Genomic DNA, 25846 nt, shown 5'->3' with positions numbered 1-25846 from the left:
CATTCCTTACCAAGGCAAACTCATGAGACACTCTTCCGTCTGGCGGCAATTTTGCACCAAAACCTAGAGCTGGAAACATTTTGTCACTATCGTAGTCTTGAATTATTTCCCCTACTGCCCTCAGTGCCATTCCATAAGCATTCAGCTGGTATGGGTTCATATAATGAAGTGAGGTTGGGTGTGCAGGGTTACCTGTTGAAACAAAGCACATTGTTGAGATGGGTTTGTGAACGTGTTGAGCAGTATGCCTTACAGTATCAATATATGAGATTCCACACTAGCTCTGTCTTAATTCAGGTATGAAATACAGTGTGTTTCCCATGATGAATTTGGATTAGGTGTTTGCTCTAAATATTCTTTTTTATTTGCATTATTTAGGTGTATAATGAGGCAAATTCCATAGTTTCTAGCATGCTGAAGAAACTGTGCATGCTTTGTGTAACTTTTTTTGAAGCAATAGCCCTTCAAAACTGCATTAGCAACAGCTCTGGATTTCCAAAAGTGGCATGGACGGCTATTTTTTAAAAAGCTAGAATGCTCAGTTTGGTATTTTGTTCTACAGATTGTGACTGTGGTTTACAGATATACACAATATTTTCTACAACAAAAGACAGCCTAAAGAAAGCCATTTTCCCTCTCTAGAGTGTAATGGGTAGGTTCCTGGCTTGAATCCTAATTTCTGTGAGAAGAGTTATGCCCACAGAAGGTAACTTATTTGCCCCCTTCTCCAGCTGCAGTCTTCTGCACCTCCTGAGAGACCATCTGAACAGTATTGTAATGGATATGGGAGGGGGATGAAATATAGAGGAGAACAAGAAAGTGGGGGCCCCTGACACATAAAAGCAAGGGTCTTTTTCTTCCACATAAATATTTGGATCCAAATCTTCAAAATGAATTCTCACTAGAGTCCCCCCACAATAGGACAAGCAAAATGAAAAATACAGTGCCAAAACCGTTCACAAATACTGTGCGGATACTCAATTTAATATAAACAAACCAATACTTACCATTCGAAGCTGTGAAATCAATAGCCACAGTGAAATTTATTTGAGTCCTGTAAAATGAAGTAAACAAACAAATGTGAAAATATCTGAAGATGTAAGTTGCTATATGAGGAGTAATAAATCAAGAAAAACCAATAAAATGTCACTGAGACAAATGTGCATGTTAACGATACACAGAACTGCCAAAGAGCATCAGAATAATTATACTATAACATTACTTTGTAATTGTATACATGCATACCTAGGAATAAGCTCCAATAAGCACAACAGCGCTGATGTACAAGTATGAGTATTATTTCAAATTCTTAATTGCTTGCTTTATAAATAGTCTAAGCAATTCATCAATTTTTTAAACGTAAAGCATAACAAAACCGGGGCTAGGCTAGGAGAACTTTACAATTAAAACCATAGAACAGACTCAATAAAATAGCAATAAAGAACAAAAACATGTTAATGATGGCACTAGGCAGACCTTACTGGGGAGATCATTCCAAAGATAGGGAGCCACAACTGAAAAAGGCCTTTGTCTCCTTTGTCGCCACCTTGCAAGCCTCCCTCATAGCAGACATGTACGGGATTGCAGTATTCAGTACTTACTATTAAACTGCTACCTTATAAGAGTAACTTCTCTAATGCAATAGGCTGAAATATCTTGAGCACCTCACAATTTAAAAGGTACATATAAATTTAAAGTAGCAAGCCACAATTATAAAGTGACAGTGCAAATTATCCTTTATTTGTTTTCAGGCTTAGGAAAGCTGACTTAATATGAATTCACAAATAAATACCACCGCCATTCAATGTATACCAAAATTGCAGACAGGTTTATAACAGGAAACAAATCCCAAAGCCTCTTTAAGGTTGCCATATGTACTCTTTTTCCAGGACATAGCCTCTTTTTCATGGGTATGTAAAATAAGTGTCGTCATAGCAATCCATAGTTAAAAGTAGAAGTCAGCAAATGTGTCCTTTCCCCCCCCCCCTCTCTTCAACATATGGCAGTCCTACCCTAGGCAATACCTTTATTAGTAACAGCTAAGGATCAAACTAGATATTACATGAAATGTGTTATTTTTCTTGTCTGGTTTTCTTCTTCTTGTTAAATTGCAGGTCTGGGGGCCACCAAACGCACTATGTCCTTCTGCCCCACTCCCGATTAAGATGACTATTTGGTTCCACCAGCGGCTTTCCACCCACAGCAAATAGAAGCTCTGGGGGCAACTTTTGTTGGTACTATGCTACCGGGGGGGGGAGTGTTCCCCCCTTCTCGTGTACCATGGCCTCAATCCTGATCAGATGCTGCCATCTGCATGGCTGCCATTTGCGTCGTAGGTGAATTGTGAACGCCTCCCTCTCCTTACAGGCAAAGTGTGTCCGGGGGTATATAAAACTCAAGACACCCATGTGGGTGAAAACAGGGGACAACTCTTTATTGGCTACAGGAAGGTATGCAGGGCTGGTATGGAATTAGGTCAGGATCTGTAAACCCAGAAAACTTCCAATGTGAAGCTTGAAATACCACCCCCAGTATGCCTGCTGGGGAATGCCATAGCAGCTGACTAGATTTTATTATTAATTATTATTATTATTACTACTGCTACAGTGGTACCTCAGATTAAGAACTTAATTCTCTGGAGGTCCGTTCTTAACCTGAAACTGTTCTTAACCTGAAGCACCACTTTAGCTAATGGGGCCTCCTGCTGCCGCTGCGCCACTGGAGCACGATTTCTGTTCTCATCCTGAAGCAAAGTTCTTAACCCGAGGTGCTATTTCTGGGTTAGTGGAGTCTGTAACCTGAAGCGTCTGTAACCCAAGGTACCACTGTATTTTTAATTTTTATTATTATTATTATTATTATTATTATTATTATTATTATTATATATAATATATAAAAGTTTCCCTAAACAGGGCTGCCTTCAGATGTCTTCTAAAAGTCAGATAGTTGTTGTTCTCTTTGACATCTGGTGGGAGGGCATTCCACAGGGCAGGTGCCACCACTGAGAGGGCTCTCTGCCTGGTTTCCTGTAACATTGCTTCTTGCAGCGAGGGAACTGCCAGAAGGCCCTCGGCGCTGGACCTCAATGTCCGGGCTGAATAAAGGGGGTGGAGACGCTGCAGACCATGAGACTGGAATCTGGCTGGTAACCTGAGAGGAGTGGCGCCATGCTTTGCCCACTGAGAACCGGTGCGGCTTTTCAAGACTCATTACGAGGGTCCCCCTTATCTTTTATTCTACCCAGTGACATTTCTATCCAAGCTGTGACAAACTGGTCCATTGAAACACCTAAGAGTCATGTGCTATTGCCTGAAAGGCAAAAACCTTTCAACCGAAGGCCAGCTCAGCAATATCAATTCACAGGAGGGGGTGTTTCTGCTCTTGCCAGACTTTCCCCTCCCCCTGCATAGCATGATCTACCATCAACTGCCTGTGGGAAGGGCAATATTAATAGAATAATAATATTTATTATGTTTTAAAAATATGTAACTTAACGGTATGGGACACGGGTGGCGCTGTGGGTAAAAGCCTCAGCGCCTAGGGCTTGCCAATCGAAAGGTCGGCGGTTCGAATCCCCGCGGCGGGGTGCGCTCCTGCTGCTCAGTCCCAGCGCCTGCCAACCTAGCAGTTCGAAAGCACCCCCGGGTGCAAGTAGATAAATAGGGACCGCTTACTAGCGGGAAGGTAAACGGCGTTTCCGTGTGCGGCTCTGGCTCGCCAGAGCAGCGATGTCACGCTGGCCACGTGACCCGGAAGTGTCTCCCGACAGCGCTGGCCCCCGGCCTCTTGAGTGAGATGGGCGCACAACCCTAGAGTCTGTCAAGACTGGCCCGTACGGGCAGGGGTAACTTTACCTTTACCTTTAACTTAACGGTACTTGTAAGCTGCCTTGGAATGATTTGTAATGAATTTGGAATTTGCAATTAAAGGTGGGATACAAATAACTGTAAATAAAGAAATTTAAAACCTTTGTGATACCAGTAGTATAAATGAATCACTTACCCGCCTTTAATATAATCAAGAAATGAAACTTCGGTTTCCACTAGGAAGGAAAGTAACGTTACCTGAGAGCAAGTGACACAGAACAAGTAATAAACATCAACCTTCAAAACAGCCACAAATAAAGAAGTTTCTGTACTGTATTTTAGAATTAATTTTAAACTTATCCAATATACTGAAGCAAAGATGGTTTTGTGTGGAAATGGCATGTATTGGTAACCCAAACCCCACTCCACACACTTCTCTCACCCCAGCACTCACAATATCTATGAGTCTCCGCCATAACTTCTCTTCCAGCCTCTTTATATACATGCTGTTCCACTTGGCAGATTCCCTTCCACCAGTTCACCTCCCCTACCAACCTCTTATAAGAGCCAAACTATTCATATATACACTGAGCTGTGCACATGTATCTATGCATTCAGAGACTCACTAGATCATCCCATGAATTACTTTTTTAAAATGTCATGGAGTCTGGTCAAAATTATTACCAAAGCCAAATTAAGAATTCTGTGAACAAAGCAAAAGATGCTGTGATCTTCTTGCTCCTAGTCTTCAGCCAGGAAAAACAATCTCTCCTTGTTTCAACAAAGTAACAACCATTTACACTTCACTTCTAAAGTGTTCAGGAAGACACAATCAGCTTCAGTTAAACCAACACTATTCAGTCCAGGAGCTTCAATCACTCACCTGTGAACTTTAACACTGGCTATTTAATTCCCAGGGAAGGCGCATTTTCAATAGAAAATGAACCAGCTCATCTATAGTTTGATAACAAAAAAAGCAAGTTCTTCTCATAACACAACACCTGTCTTATTTAGAGAAGTTCTTGCCCAGATAACGCTTACTTAGATATATCTCACTTCAATATGTGCTGGGAAGGATAGAAAAACAATAATGAAGAAATGATTTACTTAACTGTTCCTGAATTAACATATTTTTTCTTTTTTGCCCTTTTCTTTGGGTTTATAACCTAGAAAAGAAAATGCAAGCACGTTAACTTTTCTGCTTGTCAACACAAATCTCTTTATATTTTTAAGACTCACATTTTTTTGCACTCTGCCGTGCTCCCTGCTTCTAAACTCCACCTTCATTATGCCAATAAAGGCTGAATGAATGAATGAACTCCATCTTCCCTACACATTTCAAACACCTCCCTAACCCAGCACAACCCATTTGACAGGGAGATGTGTATGGCCCTGGCAAGGACCCCTGAGATGCATTTTGCTGCTGCTCACATTAATGTGTACATCAGGGCAAACTGATATTAAAAGATTTTATAAGGAATGCTCCCTGTTTTCCATCACCACCATCTTCCTCACTGACTTGTAACAGAGGCAGTCATGTGCCTCCAATTCCACTAGCTGAGCTAAAAAGCCATTCACTGGATTGAATAAAAAATACAGCGTTCCACCAGTTCTTGTCACTGGAATCAATCTTACGAGTGGCAGGGAAAGAAACATTCAAAGGAAGCCTTGTTCCCGTCTAGGGGCATGCAGGAAGAAATGAGTGAGGCTTGCAGAGAGGCAAAGCATAAGGGCAGCTCAGTTTGGATTTATGTCAGCTTTGATATCAGGGGATAGATAAGTTCTGCACAGTTGTCTTCCAGTCTGGTGGGTAGAAGATGGAAGTAGCTGGGAGGGCAGATAGAAAATGAAATACAGCCATCCGTTCTAAGCTACTCTTGCCATTGCTTAAAATTTTAAGAGTTGAATAGCTTCTTCGGTTTACTGTTCCTTAAATTCACATTCCCAAGAGATATTGAACCCCATCTGCTGCTTCTTTGTTAGCAGCTATGAATCACTGTAAATCCCATCAGGTGTGATCCCCCCAGAAGATTCCCTACCCTGGACACCTCCTGTCCTAAGTTGGTGTTGTCCCCAGATGTTTTGGAATACAACTCCCATCAGCACTGACCAGCATGATCAATGGTCAGGGATAACAGGAGTTGGGGGGGCACTGCATTTAGTATGGCTCCCATATATTGCTCTTCTCACTGCATTTTTTCATATTCTCTTTTATGTCTGGAGTTTTCCTTTTAGAGGAAGTCATCCTTGGTTATGTCTCTTGTTGAGACTTCCTTCTCTATCTAGCATAACTGCTGCCCTTTTTTTTTCTAAACTCTTGAAGCTGGCTGTACTTGCACACGGTTTAGAATTCGTATCTTCTAATGTGCTTTTTGGATTTTAACTAATCTGATCCCTATCATTGCTTTAATTTCTATTAATGATTTTCCTTTACCGTCTGAAAAAGTCACAAATTTTCAGTTTGCTTGTGATCATATCTTTCCTTTACTTTTGATACCATACTATTATTTTGCAATATTTGTATAAACTTGGTTTCCTAAATTCTGATATTTCATTTTACTTCCTTATCACTCTAACTGCTCTTGATACGTCTTTTTCTGCTTCGTGTCTTCTATCCATTTACTGTATGTATTCTGCTTTCTAAACTGAAACCCTTATTCTGATGCTCTCTCAACCTCTCTTTGCATTCTTTTGCTATTTTCATTTTCAAGTTAGTGATTTAGAGTCATATTTTTCAGTTCCAGATTCTACCTCATCTTCAATTACTCATCTCACTGCATGTCTTCCTTTAGTTCTTTTTGGATGATTTCTCACTTTCTTCAGTTGAATTTCTTGAAAGATTGATTTTCTTAAGTTTCCTCCTGCAGCTTCTTATTTGGTTCCTTTAACTCTTAGTAGTGTTTCTATCTCCTCGTTCACACACCAGAAACTGGATGTGATTTTTAAAAACAGACACTTATCTATTTCGGTTGCAGATCTAGGCTCTTTCAGTATCATGTCATCAACTGGTTAACACTTTTAAAATATGTTCTTTTCTCTCTAATGATACTGCTAAAATGCTTGCTTATTCTTTTACTTCACTGAGGCTTGATTACTGTAATATAATTTTTGTTGATCTTCCTTTATCCCATCTGTATCTTCTTGAATCTATTTTTCACTCTGCAATCTTTCAATTTTTGCCTATATATATTATCATTTATCATCTCTTCTTTTTGCATTGACTCACACAACTTACAAAGCAAGGTCCACAGAATACAGAAAGCTAAGCTAAGCTGAGCTGAATAGGTCCACCCTGGATGACACAGAAAAACAGACCAAATGAGGGCAGGAAGGAGCTGAACTCCACTCTAAACGTTTCCTGCCTTGATGAAAGGTAGCAAATAAACACCCATGTGATGGCCTGCCGCCTATTGAAAATTTACTTATTTTTACAACATTGCACTTTGCTCTTTTCTTAATTTTAAAAATATACTTTTCAGAGGTCAGAGTTCCTCTGATACCAATTACATCTATTTCACACCTCTATCCTCTTTCCTTAGCTACACCTCATATTTGAAACTCCATACAGTCGTATAATTCAGTCTCTCTCAACCTCTAGACATTCCTATTGGCCAAGTATTTCACTTTTAACTTACTACTAATGTCTCTTCCTTTTTCTCCCTTTGGAAGTGGGAAGGGAGTGGGACGTACAGAGGTGACAGGGGTGGAAAGAGGATCTCCTCCCCAATTCCTTTCAACTAGGCTGACTTTCGTTCCTGAGCTATTGAACAGAAAGCAGTGGAAATAATTTAAAATACAACAACAGAAAGGAATGTGGGGCTCAAACCCATGTTCCTGACATTAAGAGTTTCATCCTCTACCGAGGGAGCTATCCTTTGTACAATGTATACAGGTTCAATAACTATGTTGAAAATTCAAGTTATATAATAAAATGGTGTTTATCTTTATAAAATGAACCCACAAATATATTGACTGCATTTCTAGAAAGTGTGTTCACACACTTTGACTTATGGATTTTGTCCAGATTTTCTGCTTTCTATTACTAAAAGATAGGTGGTTAAACTTTATAGTGCTGGCCCATATTACAAAAGGGCACATAGACAATTCCTGGTGTTTATTACCTGTACTTGAGGATATAAAAAAATCTACTGTTACCTCATAGACATTAAACTGCGACTGTCCTCTAGATAGCTCCCTATAACTTGTTGTGAATTCTCCAATGAAGTCATGACTAGGAAACAAAAACAAACAAAAATTCAGATTAGTGGATAAGCTGTATTATTGTAGGTCAAGGTGTGAACAAAATGCTAGCTAACACTTCCCAGTACAAGAGGCATTTTAGGAATTTGTCTAACGCCCTACAATTTGGCGCTCTGTTTTATATTCGAAAGTTTTTCATTGCTCCATAAAATTCACTAATAGGCTGCTGTTATCAACCAAACCCAAGCATTAGGAAATATTTTTTATCTGGTTCATTATCTACATGATTACATACCATTTCCCCACAAAATGTGCATTGTTATTTTTTCACAAAGTGGAGTTAAAAGCATTTTAAAAACCCTCTCCCGTGTCAAAATGCATAATGAAGAGGTTTGGTATACATCAGATTGCAAAATAACCATGTGTACAATCAATAAGGGAGTGGCTCAGTAGACTCCTATTATTTCCTGCAAGCACACACATTCCTACATTAAAGCTTTTAAGCACAGGAATAACTGGTATAAAACTCCAAAAGCTGCCCGAATAGTCTATGAGTATGTATGCCATACAATTCCTTTTGAACAATTAATGCTGTGCAATTAAAAAAATTACCTTCCATCTCTATCCCAGTCGTATACTTCAATCTTAATTGTTCTGAAGAGAAACAAAAAAAAACACAGAAAAAGCTATACACATATGCTAAAAAAATTGTCAACAGAAATAAATGAGTAATGTACTTTACTACTTGTATTTTTCATTTCCATATCTAATTATTAAATTGATAATCACGATTACGCTTTTTTGGTAAAAAAAAATAGCTCCCTATCTGCATTTCTAACAGATAGGTGCTCAAGGCAACACACCATAACATCTAAAAGCCTCAATAATAAAAATTCATTTAAAAATTAACTACTATACTCAACAGGTCCCAGCAATGCATGGGTAGGTTTTATTGTGAAAATAACCTATCATATTCCTGGAAAAGCGAGTTCTGTAGTGCTGGTGCCACAATGGTGAAGCCTTGCTCCTCCACAGTTAACAAGATAATACGGATCAGGATAATCACAGAATATATAAACATTAAACAAAGAAGTGAGAATAAACACCATGGATTTGGAACAACTTTCATTGCAAATTCAACTGGCCATAACTCCATGATAGAGCAAATGTTTTGTAAGCCGAAATTTATAAATTGAATCCACAGTATCCTGAGGTGGGACTGGGAAACAATTCTAGCCGGCATCTCTGGAGAGCAAAAGGTTAAGTAGGTAAATAACCCCTGGAGGGTTGAGTCCAGTCAAAGGAGACTATGGGGTTGCGGCACTCATCTCGCTTTCAGGCCAAGGAAGTCGGCATTTGTCCACAGACAGCTTTCCAGGTCATGTGGCCAGCATGACTAAACTGCTTCTGGCACAATGGGACACCTTGACAAGTGCCAGAACGAACAGAAACACTGTTTACCTTCCCGCTGCAGTGGTACCTATTTATCTACTTGCACTGATGTGCTTTCGAACTACTAGGTTGGCAGGAGCTGGGACTGAGCAACGGGAGCACACCCCATTGTGCAGATTCGAACTGCCGACCTTCCGATCAGCAAACCCAAGAGGCTCAATGGTTTAGACCACAGCGCCACCCACGTCCTGTTAGTGGGTGAGCACTGGCAGTTAGAACAGACAGTACTGAGGTAGATAAACCAGTGGAATGACTTTGTAAAAGGCAACTTATGTTCCTAAGCATTACAGTTTTGCTCTGAAATATTTAATACCTATTCTTGTCAATGGTAAATGACTCTTGGCTATTACTGAATTACTGTCATGCATTTTCTTCTGACAATAACAGCTTTTTCTATTTCATGGAATCACCCTGTAACTCTGGACATCTCAAGGAATTTTGTTTGTGGTACAGAGATATCTGAAGCACATGGAACCAAGCCATCATAAGTCTAGAACAGTTGGGACAGACTGTATTAAGATCTAGATTAAAAGGTAAAGGTACCCCTGCCCGTACGGGCCAGTCATGTCCGACTCTAGGGTTGTGCGCCCATCTCACTTAAGAGGCCGGGAGCCAGCGCTGTCTGCAGACACTTCCGGGTCACGTGGCCAGCGTGACGAAGCTGCTCTGGCGAGCCAGCACCAGCGCAGCACACAGAAACGCTGTTTACCTTCCCGCTATAAAGCGGTACCTATTTATCTACTTGCACTTGGGGGTGCTTTTGAACTGCTAGGTGGGCAGGAGCTGGGACCGAAAGACGGGAGCTCACCCCGCTGCGGGGATTCGAACCGCCGACCATGCGATCGGCAAGTCCTAGGCACTGAGGTTTTACCCACAGCGCCACCCGCATCCCTGTAAGATCTAGATTAGAGAGGTACAAATATTTGTCATATTCCAATTGCAAGAAAATGGCACTTTAAGGAGGCTGTATTCTACAACAAATAAGTACTAAATCACAGCAAGTGCAGCATATTTAGATTTTTCCCTAGCTATACATTTCTATGAGGGTAGGTCCAGTTATCCAAACTAACAACTACTCATTCCATGGGTGATTGACAGGCAGATGTAGCAATAAGATACAGGTACTGCTGCTAGTGTACCTAATAACTAGGAGAAAGGTATTCTTAAAGAGCACATTACAAGAAAAATGTAATAGGAAACATGTGGATTCTTGGATCTACTCTCAGAGAAATACTTTTTTTTTTCAGGAGAAAATTCCTTGCCACAGCAAAATCTCCAGTCAATCACATGAAAGGGTAGAATATACCAATTGCCAAACAAAGGATGGAAAATATGGCATTCCCTGATGTGTATGTTTCTGGATTACAGATGATATTTGTTAATAAAAATTACATCCCTCTTAAAATGCTAATAATGCTGCATGAAGATTCCAGCAACAGCTTTGCAGGTCTCTTCAGCAGAAGTTGCAGCCTATTCTAGTCCTGTGATGGTCTTATTGGGAAAGGTACTTTTCCTGAAGATTCACCGAATTCCTTGTCAACCACAGAAATCAATTATTTTAGACACAGTTTTGACTTTCTGCTCAGTCCCAAGTCAAATGAGGGTATATATAAATTTCTTAAGTAGCAAAGCATCATGTGGAGTCATAAACATTTGTCATAAGTTAGGCTCAGGGGTTTTCAGGCACAAACTATGTTTACAATGGCCGCTTGCCGAGTCCTGGGGTGGGCAGCCAGCAGTTGGGAAATCTTCGTGCGGGAGTCCCCACCAGTCCCAATTTTGAATTCTGGCCAATCAGGCCAGTCCATGGGGGCAGGGCTTCAGAGTGGAACAGGCTTCACTCCCGCTTGCCTCCTGGGACTCGATATTCATGCTTTGGGGCTTGTTTTATATTACAATTTATTCTTCTAGGTTATGTGATTACTAGCTTTGCTGTGGTTCTTTAATGGCTTCCATATTCAGAGCTGGGAAGGAATTCGCCTTCAAACAGATTGGCCCCGTTGGAAGGTTTTGGAATACTAAAGGTGCAATCCTTTCAACAGTTAAGTCTAACCTAATTGCATCTATTTCATTTCCATTTCAAGCAAATATTGAGGTCAGATAATTAAGCAAGGTTATTTTCCAAAGTATTTAAGTTGTCTTGTAAATATTTATTTCTTAGAGGCAATTTATATCATTAAAGTTGTGAAGTTTGGTATGACTAATCCCCCTCTAATTTGAAAGGGGGAGGGCTTTCCTCTGAAAATGAAGGAAAGATGGTGAATGCTATTAGGTTTTCTAGAACTCAAGCATGAAACTCATTCTGAGAAGTGCCACTGCTGATTCTACTTAGTTTGCTTAGTTCTGAATGCCTTGATTTGCCTGGGTTATGATATAACCTTATCGGACTGTTATAAAATGTCTGCCTTCCACTCAGTTTCTTATGCGGCCCGTAAGATGAAAAAGACAGAAGACGAGGTGGATCAGCTGAGGCAGAGATGGCCTCAGCAATGTCTGTAAGCACCTCAGTGATCTGACTTATAAAAACAACTGAATGAAGTAACCAAGATGGGGAAGATACCTTTCCATCCATTTCTGTTTCACTAGATGTTCATGTGATGACTGCTACTTATGAAAAAGAAGGAAGGAAGCACCAGCACATTCTGTTAGTTGCTTTGTAGGCTGGTTTTTATCCCATAAATTCTGAGTAAGAGGACACCTCCAGGAACCTTTAACAAAAAGAATTTTTCTTGAGAAAAGCAGTATCATCAGTATTTGCTTTGCAGTGACAAAGAGCAGTAACTAGTTTCTTAGTGCACTAGCAACAGTGGCTCCATGTTTCCAGAGAATTTGCTTTTTATCTGCTTGTCAATCATCTGTGGAGAGTGGTACCTATTAGTATACTGAAAATACTATAGTACCCCATGTACCTCTTAGATATGAACACTTAACTAAATGAATGATGGTGATGTTAACATTTACTTAAAGTTTTGAACTGATATTATGCCTTCTAAAAAGATTAAACTAAACTGAGGAACATCCAATCTTTGAAAACTTTACTTAAGACAAAAGGTTTAACTCTTACCTGTCAAAATCTCCATTGCAAAGTGCTCTGACAGATATCTTGAATGCCTGCCATACTGGATTTAATGTATTCTTTATCACTTCTGTCTTGTGGCAGATTGTAAAGCTGAAACACAAACAAGCTTTTCTTATTTTAATACTTATCTAAAGGTATCGATAGTTTTGAAAACAAATCCACCAAGTGGGAATATACTGTAATTTATGTGAATTTTTTTCCCTAAAAAATGAGCACTATTTCATTTTTAGTCATGCAAACAGCTTTCAAATTAATCTACACATATAGCTATACCACACTTCTTTTTCTTTTTACGGAGCCCACATGATGGGTAGCAGCAGGAAGTGGAGGAGGAACTCTGGCAAGCAGAGGAGGGGGCTTTGATGGGCTGTTGTACCACTTCATATGTGAGGAAGAAAATATTCAGACTCCTTCCCTTATAATGTTTTGTAGCAAGAGTTCTTGATTATTAGATGTTGCCGTTTGGGATTAAAGCAGGGAGGAGGTGCCTGAATTTTTTTTTCTACCTCTCTGAAGACAGAACAAAAGCCTCAAGACAAGTTGTCTCCTTTGCACCAGGATGCAACAGCTATGGTGCTGTTTACTGACCTTCTCTCATACTGGTATATTTCTAAACACAGAGTGAAATACATTCGGAGTCGAGAGTTGATTTCATGCGCTTTATTCAGCTCATAGTGGTGAGGAGGAATGGAAGTTCCCCCACAATATCTGCTTTATATACATTATTTACATAATGGGCTGGACATGACTGGCTAATTCTGGGATTCTCCTGTAAGCCAATCTGGTTGTGGATTCACTTCCACTTGGAGCTGGATTGGGTGGCTCCTGTGGACCAATCATACTTACTGCTGCATTGTTCTAGGACCAATCAGACTGGTGCATTCTGAATCCTATTGTTCTAGGACCAATCAGACTGCTGCATTTTGGATCCTATTGTTCTAGGACCAATCAGACTGCTGCATTCTAAATCCTATTGCTCTAGGACCAATCAGACTGCTGCATTTTGGATCCTATTGCTCTAGGACCAATCAGACTGCTGCATTTTGGATCCTATTCAACTCAGTACATAACACAGAGAATATCAATATTTTAACTGTTGACAACAATAAGAAGCTTCTAGACCAGGAATGGTCAACATGCTGCTCTCCTGCCCCCAAGGTTTGTATGTCTGTTGCTTTCTCATTCTGCAACGCTCAGAAAGCTGCCTGTTAAGGATTTCAGGGTATGTCTGGTGTCTTGTCTACTCCCATGCACAATGGTCTGTGGGGACTGAAGTTCCCAGATTTCCTCTTCCCTCCCCCTGCTGGAAATCAAAGGGCAGAGCCCCAGGAGAAGACTGTTCTAAATAGTGAAAATATGCTCCAGCCAATGGCAACTGGTGACCCGACCCAAACACCTAGATGTGGTACCAAAAACTCAACATTTCTGGTTCTGTGCTCACAATCACTAACCCAGAGTAGAATCCCATACCATCCGTATAAGCATGTATGAAACTATGGAAAAACCACGGTGATTATGAGCACGACACGATGATTAAAGGGTAGAAGTATCTGACTACTTCGGGTTAAGTGATCTTGAATAGGCCTTGTGTATGTGTTACTGCTCACTGGGTCTTCCTCTTTACAATGGCTCCATTCTGTGAACAAGCAGCATGTGAACCACACTCACAATTTGCTTCTCCTGAACAAATTGCCAGGATCAGTTAGCAAAGAACAAACCTTGGCTTAACATTACAGTTTGGTCAGAAACAAACCATGAGTGTTGGTTCACACGTTGCAACTAAGCCAAGACTTGCTATTTGTCGCTTCTGGCTCTAAAGGGAGGAACGAAAGGGGAGCAATTCAGCAGCATGCACTTGTGTGCTGCTCCTTCACAGAAAACCATGGCTTATGGCTTACTATGATGACTCCAGACCAAATGGATGCCAATAGTAAATCATGAGGAATAAAAATATGATTGGTCTCGTTTTTCACCATTGCAGATTCCCAAGTGGAGATAAAGATGCACACACCAGGTCTCTTCTCTCCTGCCTTGTCCCCAGATGAGATCATACCCAACCAGATAATGGATTCCAACTGATGCAAATGAAGATGCACAAACCGTCACAAAGCAGTGTTGCCACAAGCAACTTTCAATAGGTTCTTTTACAGTTTTCTCCATCTCACCACCATCTGATGTATAGCAACTATATATATACTTGGATACTATCAAGGCAGAGAGAAAAGTGATTTGTCCACGGCTGCAAGTCAGGGGGGCTAACATTTGTCCCTCCCAAAAAATGTTGTGGCTGTTGGGAATTGTTGTCCAACATCTAGAGACCCAAAGGTTAGCCACCCCTGCTATAAATGAGTAAGTAACCAAAAATCTTCCAGAACATAGTGTTGTTAGCATGTTGAAGCATGTCGTCTGCAAACTAATCTGCCTTATTACAAACCCAAAATTCTGGATCATTAACAAAAAAAATTAAATAGCACCAGACCCATAACAGATATGGAGCACTGCCTACTTTCCTCTGTCATGAGAACTCTGTGTAACTCTGTCTCCTTTCCCATAAACAATTACTGGCTCACCATCTTATGCCAAAAGTATTTTGGAAGTCCAAGTATGTAATGATTACTAGTTTACTCTTTTCAATATGTTGATTGCTCTTGCATGAAACTAGTATCTTACTCATTGTTCCAGTACCAACCCACTAAAATAGGCAATTTAGACATATTTAATGCACAGAGGTGCTTGCGCAAAGAGTTCCCTAGAGCACTGGACTGCTTCAGTTTCTAATCGACAGCAATCTAAAGATACAAGACTGCTGAAACTGTAAATATCGTTTTTAACCACTCCAGCTGTTTTTTTCCTCAGTTCAGGATTTTTTTTAGTTGAAAAGTTAAGAAACCTAGACTTATCTAAGAAACCTAGATACCCAAATCACTGTTATTCATTATAAGCATCTGTTAGTGATTTATATTTTTTTGAGCAAGACCACATTTGAAAAATTGCATAAATATGAAATATTGTTGGTTTGTTTAAAAAGCTATTGAAGCAGGCATATGGAGGAAATACACATTCTCTCCTCATCAGTGTAATTGTGAGTTGTATTTTGAAACAAGAGGTTTGTAAGTCTAGAAAAAATAAGACAAGTGCACTGTGAAAGAGAAACTTTTAATACACTACACACAAAATCCCCTGGTGACCCCTAGAACTTACAACATGTTTAATAGAAGAAAATAAGAGTATCTACCTGCCATCTTCATTGCTGCGAAAAAATACCAGGAAGGGATCAGATTTCCCAAAGAAATCTTTCTTGTCCAATTTGTTAGCACAAAACTGCATCAGTACAGCATCCTAATAATAGAAGAGTGTAATACAAATTAAGTATATAATTTATACCAAGCATACTATTTACACTGATTAAAAACTGCATAAGTATTAGGCATCAAGTTTACATTGCTTTCATTTTACTAACCAAAAAAAGAGGCACTACAAAGTAATTTTTGGTTTTCTTTTCATTTGCTACCAAGATGGGAACATAGTCATGAATTTTCAGTCATTATTTGTGTCACACACATCATATCAAATATTTTAATCAAATTATTCACAATTTTAGGCTTCTGAAGCTATGCTGTAACAAAATTTCAATTACAAATTAAGAGATAGCAAGGATTTCTTGTTCCTTCTCCCACTGCAATTACCCAAATATCATGTTAGAATTCATATTAGTTCTACAACAGGAGATATTCTTTATTTGTTCTTCATTCTGCTCTTTGACAACCTCCAATAATAGTTGACTTAAAAAATATATAAAATACAGTGGTACCTCGGGTTAAGTACTTAATTCGTTTCGGAGGTCCATTCTTAACCTGAAACTGTACTTAACCTGAAGCACCACTTTAGCTAATGGGGTCTCCTGCTGCTGTTGCGCCGCCGGAGCCCGATTTCTGTTCTCATCCTGAAGCAAAGTTCTTAACCTGAAGCACTATTTCTGGGTTTGCGGAGTCTGCAACCTGAAGCGTTATGTAACCTGAGGTACAACTGTAAATACAATAGCATACAATGCCACAAAACTGTAGCAACAGAAAAAATACCACTTAGAAACCACAGCTTTAAATGGTATATAAACTGCTGAAATAAATAGAAAGGGAACAAAAGAATTAATAAAGCAACCCTTTTCTGACATGTTTTTATGTATAGGGAGGTATTTTGCTTATGTGAGCTCATATCCTCTCTGGTGTACCTCAGACACAAATTTAATACATTGAAGGCTATTTGAACTGCATCCACTGCCTGCTGATTCTGTATGACAATCCATTCAGGACCAGGAACTTGGTATGTGACTACCATGCTGTTTTCTCCACACTGTTGCAACATTGCGGAGGCAAAACAAATGGTCCTGAATGATCCACAAGGAAAGCAGCTACTCGTGAAGAAAAGCATGTAGATTTTGACCTATCTACATGTGGTAGCCATTTTATTACAATGAGCCTTGCATTTAGCTCCAGCATCCATGCATACATACTTGGTTTAACAATGATAATTTGCAGTCCTGTTAAATTTTAAGACTAATAAAAACTGTGACTATGCATCAACACAAAATATTCCTTGTGGAGGAGCTGCAGCTCAGTGGTAGATAGGACATGTTCTGCATGCAAAATAACCCAGGTTCAATCTGTGGTATCTTCATGTAGGGCTGGCAAAGACTCCTGTCTGAAACCCTGGACAGCCACTGCCAATCAGTGTCAATACAGTCAAACCTCAGTTCTCGAATGGCTCCATTTTTGCATGTTTCGGTCCCCGAACGCCAAAAACCCACAAGTAAATGCTCTGGTTTTCGTAAGCTTTTCGGAACCTGAACGTCCAACGCAGCTTCTGCTTGGGTACAAGAAGCTTTTGCGGCCAATCAGAAGCCATGCCTCGGTTGTCAAACATTTCAGAAGGTGAAGGGTTTTCCGGAATGGATTACGTTCGACAACCGAGGTTTGACAGTATTACTGAGATATATGGTCTGACTTGGTATAAGGCTGTGTCCTTTGTTGTTCCTAAATAGATTTAATTATTTAAAGCATCATAAGATGAGCTCTACTTCTATAGCAAATGCCAAGACGTCTACTCTTCAAAGTCTGATTACAGTGGTACCTCAGGTTAAGAACTTAATTCGTTCTGGAGGTCCGTTCTTAACCTGAAATACCACTTTAGCTAATGGGGCCTCCCCTGCTGCTGTGCTGCCAGAGCACGATTTCTGTTCTCATCCTGAAGCAAAGTTCTTAACCTGAGGTACTATTTCTGGGATAGCGGAGTCTCTAACCTGAAGCGTCTGTAACCCAAGGTACCACTGTATTAAGAAGAAGAAGAGTTTGGATTTGATATCCCGCCTTTCACTCCCCTTCAGGAGTCTCAAAGCGGCTAACATTCTCCTTTCCCTTCCTCCCCCACAACAAACACTCTGTGAGGTGCGTGGGGCTGAGAGACTTCAGAGAAGTGTGACTGGCCCAAGGTCACCCAGCAGCTGCATGTGGAGGAGCGGGAAAGCGAACCCAGTTCCCCAGATTACGAGACTACCGCTCTTAACCACTACACCACACTGGCTCTCAGTCTAGCAATATACACATGGATTTAATACAACAACTGTACCCTAACAACAACAACAACTGTACCTTAACAACAACAACAACAACGGTAATCTGCCCATCTGACTGGGTTGCCCTAGTCACTCTGGGCAGGCTCCAACATACATAAAAACATAATTAAACATTTTAAAACTTCCCTATGCAGGGTTGCCATCAGATGTCTTCTAAAGCTTGTATAGTTACTTATCTCCTTGGCATCTGATGGGAGGGCGTTCCACAGGATGAATGCCCCTACCAAGAAGGTCCTCTGCTGGTTCCTTGTAACTGCACTTCTCGCAGTGAGGGAACCACCAGAAGGCCCTCAGTGCTAGATCACAGTGTGAGATGAGGGAGTGGAGGCACTCCTTCAGGTATATTGGACTGGACTGAGGCCATTTATGGCTTGAAAGGTCTGCACCAACACTTTGAATTGTACTCTATGCTAACTAGGAGACAAACAATATACTTTGGCAAAAGAAAACCAAAATGTGAACTTACCCGGCAACAGTTGAGCTCCTCTGCTGTCATTATTATCGTGCCACATTTCTTCCCAGGAATTCCTCTGTAACAAAACAACATTGTAATAGCAATTAAATACAAGGATTCCAAACTCACCAGTTTGTTCCTCTCCAGAGTTCCCTCTCTGCATTCTCCATCCATCAACCTGAGCAAGCTCACATATATAGTCCTTTGGTACTAATATATGCCATTCTCCTTAACTAATAGGGGAAGTGGAGGATCAGTGTATCACTGCACCATAGTGACTTCACTTCTGGTGTTCCCACAACATGCAGAAGATTATGATTGGTGCTAAAAGACCAAGGGAAATATTGGTTTATGGGTGTTATGTTGCAAGCGAGCACAAAATGTGAGATTATCAGTGATGAGGGGGGGGAAATTGGTGCATTATTTTTCCACCAATAAAATTCCATATCTCCCATTCATTAGTAAGAACAAATTGGTGTCAACTGCAAATAAATATTAGGCATGCTTGACAGATTCAACATTTTCAGCTTTAATTACTAAATATAAGTAAAATAAACATGCTAAATTAGATCACTTTCTAGGGCATCAAAAAAATTTCCTATATATATTTTCCAGAAAACTCACATAACTGGGGAGCACAAAACTTAGTTAAAAGATTAAACTTGGCTTTTTAGCCTGTAATGCTCAGCATTTATACTACGTGAAAATACAGGAAATGTTTCATACATCTGAGTAATCTGTAAGTTAAGGCCATTTTTAGTGTCGCCTGCACATTATTCCTGCTTTTATCACCTTCATAGTTTGTCCCCCAAAGCCAGACAACGTAGTGCACTGAGGTTTAGCTCCAGTGGGGGAGAGGGGCTATAGCTGGCAAAGTGGCTGTCACCAACCCTGAAATGTAGTCCACTGTTACAGACTGCAAATCAAGTGAATAGGGAGGAAGTATCAAAAGAGTTGTACAGTGGTACCTCGGGTTAAGAATTTAATTCGTTCCTGAGGTCTGTTCTTAACCTGAAACTGTTCTTAACCTGAAGCACCACTTAAGCTAATGGGGCCTCCTGCTGCCACTGCACCGCTGCTGCATGATTTCTGTTCTCATTCTGAAGCAAAGTTCTTAATCCGAGGTAATATTTCTGGGTTAGCGGAGTCTGTAACCTGAAGCATATGTAACCTGAAGCGTATGTCACCCGAGGTACCACTGTAAAGCAGAATATTAGAGGAAGTGGGCAAAGGCAAGACAGAATATATTGTGAAGTCGGGGCTGCTCCACTCACTCACTCGCTCGCTCTCTCAAACACATACAGCTATGAAAAGGCACATCACATGCAAATAGCATCACATTACACACTCAGGAGCATACTACCTATTAAGCACGGCCCATGTAAAGTGCGCAGCACACGACTGCACACTCCATGCACACATAAGCAGAGGCACATCAAATGTAAACATGCATAGTAATTCTACACACACACAGTGGCATATCACCTGCAAATACACTAAGCAGTATTCGACATACAAGCACACACAGTAACATGAAGCAGTATTCCACATGCAAAAAAGGTCTGCAACACAGCACACAGCAAATTCATGCAGGAAAATGCCTCAAACAAACAGGCACAGCAGCACAGCACCCACAGAGCAGCAAAATACATGCAAAGATTTGCAGGAGTGTGGCACTCACATAGTTACATATAGCAGCGTGTCACATGCAAACAGAGGAGAACATGCAGCAACATGCAAAAGCATGCCACACACAAACAATATGCAAATATGTACAGCACCATGCAAAGGAGCATGCCCAAAGCTGGGCCAGAAAAATGCCCTCTATTTTCAGAAAGCCATTCACCTCTCATGGAAGTGGCGGGTGGAGATTTATTTAACAGGCTTTAGGCAAGGGGATAAAATTTCTAGTTAATTTCATAGGGAGCAGGAAGGGTTACCATAAGATGAAGTGGCAGGAGTTTAAAATTTTCTCTCTCCCTTTCTTATAAAAAGTTTCACTGCTTCAAGAGGTGGCACAGCTGTAATTCTTAATGCAATCCGATTTCTTAATTCTTATAAAATGTCCCAATGGGAACAGAGCTATGTCACAATGCTGCATCGCTCCCAAAGAGTCATTTTAGGGAAATGCAAACACATGCAGCACTATGCAGCCACATGCAAACACACACAGGAGCTTCCTTTCCCCCATCTACAAATACACACTTCTGCAGACTGCTTGCGCCGCCAATGGCCATTTTTGCTTTGGAAAGCAGGTTCCACCAGGGAAGCTTCAATCTGCCAAACAGATGCGAGTTTTAATATTGCCTTTAGTTCAGTGACTGATTTAAAATGGGAACTTGTAACAAGGCTATATAATGGAGTTTTACTGAGGTAGCTAAATGCATATTTTTGCATTTGACATAATTATGGTTTAGGCAAAAGGAAAAAAAGATTGCAGCCGATGCTCTTGCTTTGATGGAATGTTAACTCCATAGTTTTGAGTCATGAGAATCACCAACAATAAGCCTTCAGCTCACAAGCTCCCCTCACTGTTTGTTTCTTAGATGTGGCTGCAAGGAAGAGATCATAAGCTTTTGCTTCTGTGTTAGATTGACTGCAGATTGTCATTCTATTCTGAAACCAGACCAACTGTGGTTAATCTTAACTATGGTTTGTTGAAACAAGCCAAGTTCATAAACGGTATCATTTGGTTAGATTATACCTCAAAAAAGTGGATTTTCTATGTCAAATTTCCTATTGATAGAACTAATTATCTTGATTTTTATGGTGACTACAATTTCAGGCTATATAATGATGGAATGATGAAAAAGCAATTCACCTGAATTGAAGACAGTGCTATAATGTACTTTAAAACAGCACCACACAAATTCAGAACACACAACAGTGAATAAAAAATGACATGCCTTGACAGTATTCCCTGTCTAGAATTTTTATTTGTCGAATACCAGAGAACACAAGGATCTGCCAGATCCAAAGGCAGGATCAGTAGCTAGTGGGAAGGATATAGGAAGTTTAGCATCAGTTTCTTTGAAAAGAATACACTTACATGATTGACTTTTCTAATCTGCTTCCTTGCGATCCAACAATCTCTCCAAGCGTACAGAAAACTTGTCCCAAGAAGTCCTGAAAAATTATTATGAAAATGATAAAGCTAAGTCCCACAGCCCCATCCCCACTCTTCACTTAGTAAGCTTATGGATATGAGAAATGCAGTATTTAGATAGAATTAAAGGCTTTATTTGGGCACATTGATCAATTATGGTTCATAATTATAGCAACATGCTTAAGTGAGCATTGCACCTTAACCTGGGCAAGTCTGGAACCTTTTGCTTTTCATGAACCAAAGCTTGTCACGCTGTTTAGATCCAGAACTATCTTAACTATGATAAGCTGCAACAATAATTGTGAGAAGTGCAGGAGGAAAAGGTTTCTTTCTTCTTCGTGTACTGGTGTGAATATTGGGGGACAGACTCCCTACAATCTCTATGTTCAGTGAAGGGTCAGAATTTGAGCAAACTTATAATTTCCTGAGTTTAGCAGGGGCTGGGAATACCAGCTAACTTCCTCCTGAGGCCACCTTGTTGATGGAACAAACAATGGTGCTGATGTCCACTCCTGGGAAGATTGACAACTGTCTTGAATGTTGTCCACTTTTGTTAGTATACTGCAGCAAAAATATTTAGAGTAGTATCTTAAAGACTAACAAATGGTATGGTATAAGCTTTCATGGACTCAAGCTCACTTCATCAGATGCATGAAGTGAAATCGTAAGTGGCATGTATATAAAGGACAAAATTGTAAGGTGGGTGTTAAATGGCAATGAGATGCAAAAATGAGATGCAAAAATTACAGTCAGGGATAATTAGAGCTTAAAATATATAAAATGTGTACATGAGATATGGAAACACTTAAGGTTAAAATAAAGTAGCACTTACATGTTTCGATAAATTTGGACTCTTTGAATCCACATCATACCTAAAGTGAAAAAAACAAAATATTTTAATCTACTTATAAGCTCAAATACCCATGTAAAACAATGAAGTAATCTTGCTGGTTAAAACTGGGTTTTAGCTGGTATTGTGTAATCTTTCCATCATTTGCATTGTAATGTACATTGTAATGCGTATGATGGCGGAACTCTCTATGTCTGTTCAGGCGAACGTCGATTTAACTGTCAATGCAGAACTTTAACCCTTAATGCTTGGGGTGGGAGTGGAGATGGAACTCTCAGTATGCAAAAGAACAGAAGTTCCGCATGTTCTGATTGGTGGGTACAAGTTTTGAATTTGGCTGGGGTTGGACTAGAGTGGCCAGAATAAGTGTATATATGGCTAGGAGCTGGCTATATGGTTGGAGGGTCCATGACTGGCAACTGTGATGGACAGCCAGGAGACGGCAACAGAAATGGAAGAGGATCAAGGAGGAAGAAAGAAGACCTGAAAGGATGGCAGAGTGGCTTGGTGGCCAGAGGATTGCTGGGATAGCTGAATCACTTGCCTTAGGCTGAAGAGACAAGTGGAGAACCTTTCTATAGCACTGATGGAGAAGAAGTGATGTGCTGTTTGGAATGCTAGGCAGGAAATGTCTGGTAGGAGAGCCAGGGGAAGATTCCAGGAAAAATAACAGCAAAAACAGACCTGCACTTAAATAGGTCAGCAGAACTTGAAGCAGAGGCTTCAACAAAGGTCTTCAGTTATAGTGCTGGTGAGGCCTAACGGGTGGGTGGGCAATCTGGAAAAAGTGTTTTAACAAGGTTGCTACAAGTTTCCTTGAAGCTGACCGGGTTTAGTAACCATAGTGTAAAATAATAATTATACCAATGAAAACTGTAGTTCCATTAGCTGAATTTGAAACAACATAGTTTGCTGTAGTGAATTAACTGGAAACATGTTTTACCACTACATTAAGATACAATCTAATGTCAAAATGTTTTAAAATTCCACTTCATTAACTATTCTTGTAGATCAGATATTCTGTCATAATATAATCAAACCCCAAAGTATATAAATAAACTTACAAGTCAAATCGCAGGTTCTGTCTCTCTTCAAAAAAGTAATCCAATATAAACTTTCTCACAAAATCTGGGTTCAAAGTATTGTCAATTACTTCGGTTCTCCCAAACTGTAAAATAAGATGTTGTGGGAAGTATATCAATAAAAACTACATATGGTAAGTACATACGCACATACAAGACGAAAAAAATGAAGAAATATAAGGTTTTCATTTGGCAGGGAAAGAGACCTAGCTAAAAGCAGCTCCTAGCCTGAGAATATTCAACACCCAATGAATGTAATTTTCATCAATATTTATTTTACTTAAGATCTCAGGAGCCATCATGCAATATTTGTTTACAATATCTTAAGAGGTGCCAAACAGAAATCAAACAGACAAACAATTTCCCAAAATATGCAGCAGATATCCAGAAGTAAAGTATTGCAATAAATGCTGCATTTTATAAATTTTCCAGAAAGACAGGGTATATACATCATATTAATTTCCCATACAAATTTTCAGAGGTTATATATAAAATTAATTAAAAACTAAACCATTGTTTGAGCCATGAAACATGATGTAAAGCTTCAGAACAAGTGAAGAGTTAAGGAAAATCTTTAGTAATAGATGGAAAGAGCAATTTCTGCTAATTTGCTCAGAATCTGGAATTGGCAGCTGATGCAGGACAGGACGTTATAACTAGCAGACACTATTAAGCAATCTTTTCCTCTGAGATTCTAAGCAAAGTGCCAATTAACAACATTTTACTTTTATTTGTTTTTAAACAGCACACAAACAAAACTTCTAAATCTCCCAGAACACTTTAATTGCTAAAAGGAAGATTTCAAAGTGGACAATTTATCTTCTCCATAAAAAGCAAGAAGCTCAGAATCAGGAACAATCTAAATGGGAGCATCTACAAAAACCTAAAATAAATACACCAGGAAAGGGTCGGTCTACAGCTCAGTGATACAGCATATTTGCATGCAGCGGGTTCTAAGTTCAATTGGCAGCATCTCCATGTACGAATGGGAATGTTCCCTGTATAAGACCCTAGGAAGCTGCTGTCAATCAGGGTAGAAAGCTAGATGGACCAATTGTCTGACTTTATTTAAGGCAGCTTCCTATATTCCTAATATTGTATGGGTTAAGGCTATGGCGTTGACTAAGAGGCTACTACAATAAAGTCATGAAGTCCAACATTTTAAGGAGATGTGTTTCTGTAGCCTCCAAAAATATGGAATTTGGCATCAAAGGGATAGAAAGCTCTGGCAAGTAATAGTAACATCAGTTGTCACAGATTCTAGACAGGTGCTTAAAGCTATGACTACAAATCAGGCCTCTTCTCCCTCAACTGTCATCTGGGGGCAGCCATTTCATCAGACTGCCTCACTGGGAGAGAGATGAAGCAGGGTTCATTGCATCTGCTTTGCTTGAGGCCCAGCTCCATCAAGCACCTAGTGTAGCTTTGCCTGCTGAACAGCAGTCTGAAGGGGGAGTGACTCTACGTGCAGATGATCAGCCTTTAAGAGGAGAAGGCACTGATGGGAACCAGCTGGCTCTGGCCTTCTTAAACAGAGCTCTCAGCAGCAGTCAAATGCCGGAAACAATACTTGTGGTTCCTGGCTCTACCTTGCTGCTTGCTATCTGGATCCCTAGACTGGACCCTTGGCTCTGTGGTCATCTGGATTCCCTGACCTCTAACTGTCTGACTTTGTATGTGGATTCTGCTCTCATACAAGTGTTCCTTGGCGACTCCTAGCCCCTGCTTGCTTGGCAATGGGACTCGGACGGGGATACAATACCTCCTGCCTCTGAACTATGCCAGCTGGTCAATATAGGAACACCAGTCTAGAAACTGGAGCCTGAGCTTTGAGCTTTGTTCCTTTCCCCTTGTGTGTTGTATTTTATTTTTTTTATTTGAATGTAAACCTGCAGAGTGTCTAGGGAGTGTCTTGTTTCGATTTCTTGTAAGCCGCTCCCGGGAGACTTTTTGGCTGAAGAGCAGCATACAAGTGCTCTAAATAAATAAATAAATAGCGCCACAAAGCAAATGGAAGCCAAGTGTCAGATATTACCTCCCTGCATTTATAGATCAACTATCCATTGACAGGTCCTGCCAATCCAGGATTGGCTTTTTCAGCCAGTACAGAAAATGTTATTAATCTAAGTCATTGCCAGAGATCCTGCAAATCCAAGCTCTTAGGTGGATCAATGGGAACCTAAGAAAT

General features: G+C 40.1%; 1 protein-coding gene across 9 annotated transcripts in view; it reads right to left on the bottom strand.

Moving 5' to 3' along the window:
• Positions 1–25846, bottom strand: part of CPNE8 (copine 8) — a 56263-nt gene that overhangs the window by 8767 nt on the left and 21650 nt on the right. For 4 of the 9 annotated variants that reach the window (XR_008332464.1, XR_008332465.1, XR_008332466.1 and 1 more), the window contains exons 4-16: positions 23641–23744; positions 22559–22598; positions 21670–21746; positions 20826–20897; positions 18633–18696; positions 15773–15876; positions 12523–12627; positions 8619–8660; positions 7962–8037; positions 4919–4972; positions 4003–4064; positions 1008–1054; positions 11–192 (exon numbers count right to left, since the gene is read on the bottom strand). Coding sequence is in view for 6 of the 9 variants with exons in the window: in XM_053406149.1 (XP_053262124.1) it covers positions 11–192; positions 1008–1054; positions 4003–4064; positions 4919–4972; positions 7962–8037; positions 8619–8660; positions 12523–12627; positions 15773–15876; positions 18633–18696; positions 20826–20897; positions 21670–21746; positions 22559–22598; positions 23641–23744 (1029 nt within the window). In the remaining 3 variants the exon portion in view is untranslated. Of the gene's footprint in view, positions 1–10; positions 193–1007; positions 1055–4002; positions 4065–4918; positions 4973–7961; positions 8038–8618; positions 8661–12018; positions 12167–12522; positions 12628–15772; positions 15877–18632; positions 18697–20825; positions 20898–21669; positions 21747–22558; positions 22599–23640; positions 23745–25846 lie in introns of those variants that run through there. The other 5 variants (XM_053406150.1, XM_053406153.1, XM_053406154.1 and 2 more) reach the window with 5 other exon arrangements.

Source organism: Podarcis raffonei, chromosome 10 (genome assembly GCF_027172205.1).
Source record: "Podarcis raffonei isolate rPodRaf1 chromosome 10, rPodRaf1.pri, whole genome shotgun sequence".
In the NCBI taxonomy this organism is placed as follows: Eukaryota; Metazoa; Chordata; class Lepidosauria; order Squamata; family Lacertidae; genus Podarcis; species Podarcis raffonei.
This window is presented reverse-complemented; position numbering and strand designations above follow the sequence as displayed.